The 11,606-nt window shown below is 46.4% G+C and overlaps 1 protein-coding gene across 1 annotated transcript in view; it reads right to left on the bottom strand.

Moving 5' to 3' along the window:
* Positions 1-11,606, bottom strand: part of DEPDC5 (DEP domain containing 5, GATOR1 subcomplex subunit) — a 120,983-nt gene that overhangs the window by 8,298 nt on the left and 101,079 nt on the right. Inside the window, exons 37-39 of the mRNA XM_008710586.2 lie at positions 10,297-10,405; positions 8,795-9,019; positions 3,613-3,782 (exon numbers count right to left, since the gene is read on the bottom strand). Of these exons, the coding sequence (XP_008708808.1) occupies positions 3,613-3,782; positions 8,795-9,019; positions 10,297-10,405 (504 nt within the window). The remainder of the gene's footprint in view (positions 1-3,612; positions 3,783-8,794; positions 9,020-10,296; positions 10,406-11,606) is intronic.

Here is an 11,606-nt window from a genome sequence, read left to right as displayed (position 1 = left end):
TCCCTCCCTTTCATTCTTTCTTTTCTTAAAGATTTTATTTTTAAGTAATCTCTACACCCAAAGCAGGGCCCAAACCCACAACCTCGAGATCAAGAGTTGTGAGCTCTACAGACGGAGCCAGCCACATGCCCCTGACCAAAATAACTTCTAAAGCTCTTTTTATTTTACATAATATTTTAAAATATGTCCTATTTTAATATTATAAATATATATTACAATATTATAAACACTACATATTATAAAATCACATAATAAAATGTGATTTATAACAAATTTGGACATTACCTTAAAATAATAATTAATCTACACTAGAGATTTCTAAAAACTTAATAAAATACCATTGACCCTTGAACAACACAAGGTTTAGGGGCACCAATACCCTATGCAGTAAAAAATCTGAGTATAACTTTTGACTCCCCCAAAACTTAACTAATAGCCTACTGTTGACTGGAAGTCTTACCAATAAGATACACAGCTGATTCACACATATTTGTTAACATAGATACTATATGCCCACAATAAAGTAAGCTGGAGAAAGGAAAACGTTATCAAGAAAACCATAAGGAAGATAAAATACGTTTACAGTACTCTATTTATATATATTTTAAAAATCCATGTATAAGTGGATCCATGCAGTTCAAACCCATGTTGTTCAAGGGTCAAAACTGTAATGATAAAGAGATTAGCAGCTTTCAGTGGGTTTTACATGAACTGGTATCAAAGTGTACTTTGAAAAGACAGTTACTATATTCCCCCAGGGAGATAAATACTCTTCCTCCTGCCAAACGGTACTATATGTGTGTGTCCATGAATGTTATGGTCGTGTTGTTTGAGATAGGATTATCTGGTAGGGCTTCCAAGGAGAAGGCTTAGCCTACTGGGTCAGAGGGTTAGTTCTGCCTGGAGGGAGTGGTTAGCCCAGTGTTGACTAGCTGGGGAAGAGCCAGTGTCCTCTGCAAGCTGAGCTGGACAGGTGGCTGAGTGTCTTTTTTTTTTTTTTTTTTAAGTAGGCTCCACATCCGGCGTGGACTGCAATGCGGGGCTTGAACCCACAACCATGAGACTGAGACCTGAGCCAAGATCAAGAGTCAGACGCATAACCGACTGAGCCACCCAGGTGTCCCGCTGGGCATCTTATTTGATTTGGACCTTGAGAATGTTCCAGTGTTCCAGGGTAGAGGTCCACAGAGGCGCTAATGCCATGCGGAGGAAGACTGGGGCTGGGCAGAGAGAGACACAGACAAATCTCTTCCCTGGGATATCATGCCTTGTGGGACAAAACTAGGCCTCTGAGCCCTGGATAGAAAAACAATACACTAACAGCTGATGCTGTGCTCACTCTCTTTGGTCATCTCCTAGCTTTCTGTCAAGCCTTTCTGAACCTTCTGGCTGCTCTCAGCAAAGCGATGACATGCTTGCACCAGTGTGGGAGGAGGGCAGGACTCCATTAAAGCCACAGAAAAACACTCTTCTGGGTTGATGGGGAGAGTGTATAAAAGGAGTGGCAGACTGCAAAGATGGTTAAAGAGGGCCCCTGGAAGATACTGAGAGCCCGGCTAAAGGAGCGTTTGTTCTACAGACACTGGGACTGGGGATGCGGGTGGCCGGGCTGGCTTCTCAGCACGAGCAGTGAGTGACCCGATTAGACAGACCGGCCAGGCCGACCAGGAGGACCAAAGACAGGCAGAAGACCAACTAAAAGACGGCTTCTCAGCTTTAGTACTCGTGACATGTACTGGGTACTTCCTCGTAGCAGCTGTCCTGTGCGACATGCTATAGGGTGATGCGCGGCACCCCTGCTGTCTCCCCACTACATGCAGTGGCACTCGTCCACCACTGGTGCCAAGTAAAAATGTTTCCAGATATTACCAAATGCTCCCACAGGGGCAAAATCACACACTCCCCCCACACCTGTTGAGAGCTAGAGTTAAAGGCGGTGATGTTCACCGACGGGGGATTGGTTAAGTAAACAATGGTCTACGGCCACACCACCCTGAACGCGCCCGATCTGGTCTGATCTCGGAAGCTAAGTAACCAATGATACAAACAAAGAGCAGAACATTCTGTAGCCCTTAAAAACAATGAAGCAGAACAAAAACAAAAACACAACAAGGCAGACTTATTTATACTGATACTGAGGATCTGTAGGTAATAGGGCCAAACAGACTGCAAATACAGTTGACCTTGGAACAACACAGGTTTGAAATGCATGGGTCCACTTACATGTGGGGTTTTTTAATGAACAGAGTACTGTAAATACACTGTCTCTTCCTTATGATTTCCTTAATAACATTTTCTTCTTTCTAGCTTACTTTATTGTAAGAATACAGTATATAATACAGAGAATATACAAAATATGTGTTAATCGACTGTTTATGTTATCCTTAAGGCTTCAGGTTAACGGTAGGCTATTAGTAGTTAAGTTTTTGGGAAGTCAAAAGCTATACTTGGATTTGGCATCCCTAACCCCTCTGTTGTTCAAGGGTCAACTACAGTATTCCAAGCTACCATATCTGTTAAAAAAAAAAAAAAAAAGATAGGGGCGCCTGGGTGGCACAGCAGTTAAGCGTCTGCCTTCGGCTCAGGGCGTGATCCCGGTGTTATGGGATCGAGCCCCACATCAGGCTCCTCCGCTATGAGCCTGCTTCTTCCTCTCCCACTCCCCCTGCTTGTGTTCCCTCTCTCGCTGGCTGTCTCTATCTCTGTCAAATAAATAAATAAAATCTTTAAAAAAAAAAAAGATAATAAAGCTTTGTATATGCACATACTATCTCTGGAAGTATACTCAACAAAGTGGTAGGGTGGTTGCTTTCATTTATTGATTAAAAAAATGTTTTTTAAGACTTTATTTTTTTTTAAGCAATCTCTACGCCCAATGTGCGGCTCAAACCCACGACTCTGAGATCAAGAGTTACATGCTCTACTGACTGAGTCAGCCAGGTGCCCCAAGGGGTTGCCTGTAACCTTTGTTATTTTTTTCTTAGAATTTTTATTTAAATTCTAGTTAGTTAACATATAGTGTAATATTGGTTTCAGTAGAATTTAGTGATTCATCACTTACATATAACACCCAGTGCTCAACACAAGTGCTTTCCTTAATACCCATCACCCATTTAGCCCAACCCCCACCCACCTCCCGGTGGTTACTTTTAGATGGAAGTCCCTGGGAACGGGGTAAGGGTGGGAGAGGGACTGACTTTTCACTCTAGACCAAGGATTCTCAATTGGGGGCAATATTCCTCCTCCCTGGGGACATGTAGCAATATCTGGAGACATTTTTGGTTGTCACAACTGGCGTGCTCCTGGCATTTAGGGTAGAGGTCACAGACGTTGCCCAACATCCTACAATGCACAGGACAGCCCCCCACAACAGAGAGTTATCCATCCCAAGAGTGCCAAGGCTGAGAAACCCTGACCTAGCTCCTTGTCAACTGTATGAATTTTTTACTGTGTTTAAATTTGTTTACAAGGCTATTCCAAACAGTCCAGGTGGAAGGTTATTGGAGCCTGAACTAAGAAAAAACAAAAGTGACATGAATCTCTACCAAGCACTCACTGTGCCCCTCGGCAAGGTGAGCCAAGGCCCTGACTACAACACGAGGAGGCTCTCACCATCTCGAAAAGGACTGCTGCGGTCACGGCCATCCAGTGGAGCTTGATCTCAAAGGCCGCATTCAGGGAGAAGTTGCCATGATAGTAACAGCTGCACCACTCCAGCCGGTCTGTGCGGTTGTTCACGTCCACATCCAGGGTCACAGTCCTCTGCTCTGGGACAGTGGCAGCTATGTCAGCACGTTGGAGGGGCCCCAGGAGAGAGAGGGGAAAGAAGGAGTGGGATGAGGTGGAAGAACAAACAACTAGGCATCCAGATATAAAACTGCTGAATCACCTACTAGAAAATCACAGATTCTAGAAGCTTCATGAAAATCATCTAGTCCAGGGGTCAGCCAACTTTTCCCATAACGGGCCCAGTAACCTGTCGGGTTTTACAGGCTATGCGGTCTCTGTTTCAGCCATTCAACCCTGCCATCGCAGTGCACCAGCAGCCAGAGACATGTAAATGAACAGGCCGGGCGGTGTTCCAGTGAAACTTTATTTACAAAACCTGAAGGATCTTTAGGCAGTAAAACTACTCTGTATACTATCATGGTGGATACACGCCATTACACATGTGTGAAAGCCCAAAATGTACAACACCAAGAGTGAACTCGAATGTAAACGGGGGACCCAGGGTGAAGACTTGTTAATGCAGGTTCGACGATGGTAACAATTGCCCCACTCTGGTTGGTGCAGGGCACGGGCCGTGGGGGAGGATGCGAGTGTGCTTAGGCAGGGGGGATATGAAAACCCTGTGTACTTTCCACTCAATTTTGCAGTGAACCTAAACGTGCCCTAAAAATAAAGTTTATTACACAACAAATAAACAAACAGATGGTAATCCAGACTTGGTTAAGCCACAGTTTGCCTCCCCCTAATCGGATCCAACTCCTTCATTTATAGATGAGGAAACAGCAGCCCATGGAGGAGAGAAATGCCTTGCCCAAGATCAGAGTCAGAACCTCAGCCAGGCTGAACCCCAGACCTTCCCCCTCCAGTGACCCACAAAGGGACACCATGGGACAGACAGCCCAGACCATAGCGAGGAGGAAGTCTTGCTTTTCTGGTTTCAACCCAGGAAGACAAAAAAAAAAATCTACAATTTTTTCTCCAGAAACAAAACTTCGTAATGAAGCTCAACACCCTGTCCCATCAACTGTGTGTTGCTCAGATTTTAGGCTGGTGCCAAACTAGCTCATCCTCTCTGGAACTCCTGCCCAGAAATCCTACTCAACCCCAGATAGGGATGGTTTAAGGACGGGTCAATCAAGTTCCTGACCAGACTAAAGGCCTGAAAGAGGCTCAGAAGTAACGGAAAGATCAGGGCTCTGCTCTGCCTGACTGGGCAGTGCCAGACCTACGTAGGGTCTCTACAAACTATTACCAGCTCCTCATTCTCCCCTGCCCCCAGGAATCCAAAGGTATCTCTTTATCTGAAGCCGTCCGCTTAGTTCTGGGTTTTGCAGGTAGAAGCCCTGAGTGGCTTTTATCGCTGACAAGGATAAAATGGCTCTTGAGTCAGCGATTTTAACGGGCAGCAGTGGAGCTACAGTCAGGACGCTGAACGGCACCCGGGTGGACTGATACGCAGCTGCTGGGTATATAGCTTATCATGCTCTCAGAACCAGAACATGCAAAATGGCAAACGTTGAGCCAGGTGCCCCTGAGAACATTGCTTCAGCTCTCCTGCTTTGGTTCCTCGTTTGCAAACTGAGATGGTGCCCACCCGGCTGCTTCCCGGAGGAGGGGTGAGGATCAGGGAAAACATGGCTGGCAGGAGGTCGCAGATTCCCCCTTTTGCCTTCTCCCATAGCCACCCCACTTGCAACTCTCCTGTTATTCCTTCCTCCCCATTTAAGCTACAAGCTCACCAATGCTCAACCTGAGGCCTGTCCGTGACTCCCATGGACACTGCTGAGCCACCTGTGACACTTCAGGCTAAAGAACATGGTGGCTCCAACGCGAAACGTCTCATCAGAACTAGTTTCTGTCTCTGCCTTGTGTTCCTGATTCATGGCCCAACCACAGTAGCCTTTTACTTAACAGCCCCAGTCGAAGGAAGAAAGCTTTGCTCTCTGGTCTTGGACAGTGTACTCCTCCCCAGGAGAAAAGCCTGGGTCACAAAAGAAAGGGCACTCGATAAACACCAGCGGTGACCTCGCACATCTTTTCTCTCCCATCTGGCGTGTTCAGTTCAGAACAAACCGGTCTGAGGAAGCCCAGGGAAGTGTCCTGTTCAGCCAAGTGCTTACAGGCTCAAGATATCACTAGCTTTCACTACTTCAGGGGTGAGATCGACAGTATGGATGCTGCCAGCAGCTAACGATGCTGACAAAGGTGTAAGTCCCAGCTGAGCTGCAGCTTTCAGCGAGTTCTCTGAATCACTCCTTAGTTGCAAAAGAACAGGACAGTGAGATACACTGAGTCCCAGTACACACGGGCAAACCCAGGGGAGGAGCAGGCTGAGGGTCCTTCACCCGGGTCATAGCGAGGGGGCTAACAATGACCTGGGGACGGGCACCAGAGCCACTGGAGGAGAAGAGACTGCAGGCTCAGGTAGGGCACGAGAGATCGACATTCACAACCGGAGCTGCCCACCGACAGAAAGAGCAGTCGCAGGAGTGAGTGCCCTGTTGGGGGAAGTTTTCAAGGAGCAGCTGGCTCCCCACTTATTAGGAGTGGAATGGAAAATGTTCACGTGTCAGGGTTTGGACTGAGGCGCTTGGCAGCCTCTTCTGACCCTGAGGTCCAGTGGGGTTATCAAGAAAAAGCTGAGAAGTCAAAGGTGTGTGAGTGGGCTTAAGGGACACGGTGCTGCTTCTCCCCGGGTCTCAGATGCCCCTGTAGCTTCACAGCTCAGCCACACACGATGACATGAGTGGAGAAGTGAGAGCCACCATGCGCCAGGGCAGACAGGACTGTGTGGCACCTGTCAGGAATATTAAAACAGCTTTCTGCTGAGAAAAACAGATTTCCAGTTGAGAATCAGAAATGTTTAAAAAGGGGGGCGCCTGGGTGGCACAGCGGTTAAAGCGTCTGCCTTCGGCTCAGGGCGTGATCCCGGTGTTCCGGGATCGAGCCCCACATTAGGCTCCTCCGCTGGGAGCCTGCTTCTTCCTCTCCCACTCCCCCTGCTTGTGTTCCCTCTCTCGCTGGCTGTCTCTCTCTCTGTCGAATAAATAAATAAAATCTTTAAAAAAAAAAAAAAAAGAAAGAAATGTTTAAAAAGGAACACATCAAAATGAAGAGGGGAGCAGGTCATAAATGATATACAGGCCTTCTTCCCCCTATAAATCATGTTAATTTTTTTTTCTGAGGCAAAAAGCCAGCACTGAGGACAGTCCAATTCAAAGACAACGCATCTTTCTCATTTAAGTAAATGACACAGCAAAAGTCTACATTCTAACCTGAAAAAAAAAAAAAGCTGGGAAGAAGTAGCTCATATCCCAACACCGAGGTCTGAGGGATGCTGCTGGATAGAATTAGCAGTGATACCAGCATGTCGGGTTTCAAAGGATAAGAAACCCACTTCCTGTGCAAGGGGTGATGGGAAAAGAAGCAGAGGAGTGAAATTCTACTACAATCATGGGAGACACTGGAAAGCTAATAAAAGGATAACTTCAAGAAAATATGCAGACACGTGAGAGTTTGTCCGGTTTCAGAATCAATGCCGACCCTCTAACACCCATGTACAAACCCCAGGCGAAGGACACCTGCTTGATAAACTACCTGCTAAAGACATAAATCCTCTCTTCTTCCTTACTCTCCCTCAGTTTTCGACAGATGACTTATTTTTCCATATGCTGCTCCTCTTTAAGTGCAATTTTTCTGAAATAATTAGGAACCAAAGCTAAACTGAAATGATTTGAATCTCACCTTGAGCTTAGGACTATGGCTGACAGGAGAGGTTTCTACCAGCCTGCTGAAGGAAAAGACTTTGGAAATGAGGATGTTCACGCAGAAATTGTCAAGATAGCCTCCAGAACCAGGATGATGATGCAAAGGGGACAGTTCCTAAGCATTTTCCAGAAGCAGTAACTCTAACTCAGGAGTAAGCAGGGACATTGGGCAATGTCAGGAGGTATTTTGTCACACTGGGTGGTGGTGGGGGGGTGCTACTGGTAACTAGCGGGTAAGGAGTAGGTGGCCTCTTTGTTTCCAAAAGACTTCAAGGAGGGACAGAGTTAGAAATGCAACACAAGGAAGAGGGTAAGTCATGACTACCTGGGGGAAAGAGGAGCCACTCTCTTCACAGTTTTGTCTTCTCCATGCCCCCCTCAGTTCTCACACACAGTGCTGGGCATGCTGGGTGAGGGTATAAGGCGAGGTTCAAAGCCACATCTGGATCCAAGTGAATCTGAGGATCTGGAAACTGTGATGACTATTAACATCTCCATTCTAACAGCTAGGTAGGAATTCCAATGCGCTGGGCATTTCCAGGCAAACTAAGTAGAAGGTACAATTTCCCTGGAGTTCCTTCCTTCCTTCTAGAGGATTTTTAGGATCTCTCCAACCTGCCATTGAGGTAAATCTCATGACACCTGGCCTAGAGCATGCATAGCCTAAAGACATTTACAGCCCAACCCACCACTCCAGTCCTTGAGAGCAGAGGTCCCATTTCCTACCGGAGGTCACCACCATTCAATAAGTGGGTGTGCACCCCTATCTTGGAGCTGCAGGAACCAAGGAAAGGAGTGAACACTCCTAGTTTACATCCCTTGATGTGGTGAGCACATGTAGGGAGGAAGGGCGGAGGAAAGATTCATGATCGGCCTCAGTGTTTGGAATGGATAGCCTCTGAGATTCCTTCCTCTTCTGACATCCTAGGACAGTAAGTCCTGAGAGGGCTTCTGGCAGGTACTAAACCAGCAGTGAGCACCAGCTCACATCCCCCATAGTCTGGGTGCTTCTTGGGAAAAGTGACCCCATTGTCTATTCTCTCCTATTCATGCAGGTTTAGCACTGTGCCCTCATTTGAGAGCTCTTGGACACTGTTTATTGGTTGGGACAATAATGAGCTTGAACTACTCGGTCAGTAGGAGCTAGCATAGGAGCCCTCCATGTGGACACAGTACCAGTATGACAGGTGCGGTGGCCCTAATCCTGGTCCACGTGGCATTGTCCCCTCGGCTGACTGCCACTCTCTCTCAGCCACCCACCAGCGCATCCCCAGGCCCCATCTGGGCCAAGCATCTACCTAAAAGCGCAGCTGCCTGGCTCCGCCCTCCAAAGCTGCGGCTGAAGGAGCTGTGCCTGCTTGCATAGGAGGCTGGCCGGCTGGGCAGCCAGGGCAAGAGGAAAGCAGGAATCTCGGAGTGCAAAAGCTCTTCGGCCACAAAGGCCACCTCAAACCACTTGCGCTGGAAGCTGGCGAAGTCCTCCACAGCCGTCGTGTGCCAGGTGGTGGGCTGCTGCATGGCCACTGGGAAAAGCAAAGGGGAGAGAAAGTACCCTCAGCACAGATGCTCATTTTCTTACTGATGCAAGGCTGAACCTTGCAAACACGATGCTAAGTGAAAGAAGCCATATACAACAGGCCACATGTTATAGGATGCCACTTAGATGAAATACCCAGAATAGGCCAATCTTAGAGACAGAAGGCAGATCAATGGTGGCCAGGGGCAGGGGGGAGGAGGAGTTTGGCAGTGACTGTTAATAACACAAAGGTTCCTTTCAGGGTGATGAAAATGATCTGTACCCTAGACAGGGCGGTGGTGTTTGCACAGCACCGGGAACGTACAAAATGCCAGTGAAGTGTTTACGTCAGAATGGTTCACTTGATGTGACGTGAACTTTTCTTCAATTAAAAAAGATTTTTTATCCTCAGTTTCGTACCTCTAATTTCAGAACAGATAAGAGTAACCAGGTTGTTTTATTTTCCTACTTGAAGGTAAAATAGGTACCTATTGGTCCAAGTAGGATTTTAGGGGAGAGGTGGCAACGGACACGATAGTGGCTACCAGGGAAAAAACCTGCACAGATCCACTTCTGACACGTTCTTGGATAAAAGAGCAAAGTGAAGGGGCACTCGCTGCTTCATCTGATGTATGATTCCCGAAACCCAGAGGCTGAGAAGCCATTTGTCTGCAGGATGGGAGTCACTCCAGCCAAGGTCCCTATGGGCTCTGGGTGGACTGGAGCTGCGGCTCTGAATCCTGGGTGCCTCTAGTGCCATGTGAGCCAGCTCTGACCTTGCTGGAATGGGTCCCCTCTTGGGAATTATGTTTTCTCATTAAAAGAAAAAAAAAGTTAAAATGTATCTTAGAAAACTTGCTAGGATTTGATAGTCTTTCTGGGGTAAGAAATGGGAGTCAAGCAAGTAAAAAGTGCTGTAAGTTACAGATTAGAGCCTGTCTATACTCAGAACCACCTGCACTGGATGGGGGCGGGGGAGGGGACACTATAATTAAAATTAGTAACCAAAAAATGGCCCATGGGAATTTCCTCACACCAGATCCTTTGGCCTCTTGGTTTATCTTCCATCCATGCTGTTCTGACCAAGAACATACCATACCCTTAAGAAATACTTGTCACTCCGGTTATGCTTAAATTAAGTACAAATGCTCAGGAAGTTGACAGATCTGTCTACTTAGAATACAAAGTCACATAAGGAACTCAAGAAGTACCATCATTTGAAAAAGCAAGCCACCAGGAAAAACACTTGCCCCTGTGGGCCACAGCATTCGCCTCATCTCTGACCTCGGTCAGGTTCTTTGTCCATGACAATCTTGTAGAAATAGAAGCCGTAGATGAAGGTCCGCCAGACTTCACCAGATGCATGTGTGATGAGCTGCTCTTCCAGCATTTTCTAGAAGGAGAGACATTGAAACTCTGAAATTCCTGGGGAGGGACATCTTAGAGGTGCAGCCCTCAGTTCACTGGAGTCAAGGAAGTGACAGGAACATTGAGGAGACCCTACTCTTCACCCCCCATCAGCCATGATGATGGCTCAATGATAAATGCTGCTCTGGATATAAATTATATTACACGATGCAAGTGCATATTATAGTATCATCAATTATTTCAAACATACAGGAAAGTATAAAGAAGATCCAGGTATACCACCACACAACGTCAACAACCTTAACATTTTGCTATGCTGACTTCAGATCTTTCTATTAAATAACAAAACAAAACATTCTGTGGACTCTCCCATGTCCCATTCCTCTTCCTCTCTCACCAGAAATAAACGGTTAGTGGAACGTTATTCCCATACGTGTTTTTAATAATTTCATTATACATGCATGTATTGATAGAGAATGAGGTATTTTTGTGAGATTTTAAATTTTAAATAAAGCAAGTAATACAATTATCATTTTGTATATTGGATTTTCACTCAACATCATGCTTCGAACATTTGTTCCACGTTGATACATGTCCCTCCAGCTCATTCATTTTAACAGCTGTAGAAGCATTCTATTGTGTGAACAAGGAAACCTGATTCTCAGGGAGATGGAAGTATAACTAACAGGGCAAAGGCCATGCAAAACCGCCTAAGAGACCCTCAAAGAGAGAACTGATGACTGCATGCTTATTCCAATCAGTTACTGATTTTACGTTTCAGGGATGACAAGCCTGCTGGTCAGCAAATGGTATTGATTTCTGTGTGGACAGGACAGTGTGAACCACATCAGCCAATCTGACCCTTCCTATTCTTCTCCTCTCCAGTTTAATTCCAGTTCTGAACAGTGTCATTAAATTTAACAAGTGTTTTCTAGGTGCCTACCATGTGCCAAATAGCATGGGGATATGGAAATGGGGTGACAAAAGGTAGCCCAGGGGCCCCTGGGGGGCTCAGTCAGTTAAGTGTCTGCCTTCAGCTCAGGTCGTGACCCCAGGGTCCTGGGATCAATTCCCAAATTGGGCTCCTTGCTCAACGGGGAGCCTGCTGCTCCCTCTGCCTCCTGCTCCCCCTGCCTGTGTTCTCTCTCTTTCTCTGACAAATAATTAAATAAAATATGAAAGAAAGAAAGAAAGAAAGAAAGAAAGAAAGAAAGAAAGAAAGAAAG

This window comes from Ursus maritimus, unplaced genomic scaffold, assembly GCF_017311325.1.
Source record: "Ursus maritimus isolate PB19 unplaced genomic scaffold, ASM1731132v1 scaffold_33, whole genome shotgun sequence".
NCBI lineage: Eukaryota > Metazoa > Chordata > Mammalia > Carnivora > Ursidae > Ursus > Ursus maritimus.
The sequence above is the reverse complement of the archived record's forward strand: the minus strand, read 5'-3'. Positions and strand labels throughout refer to the sequence as shown.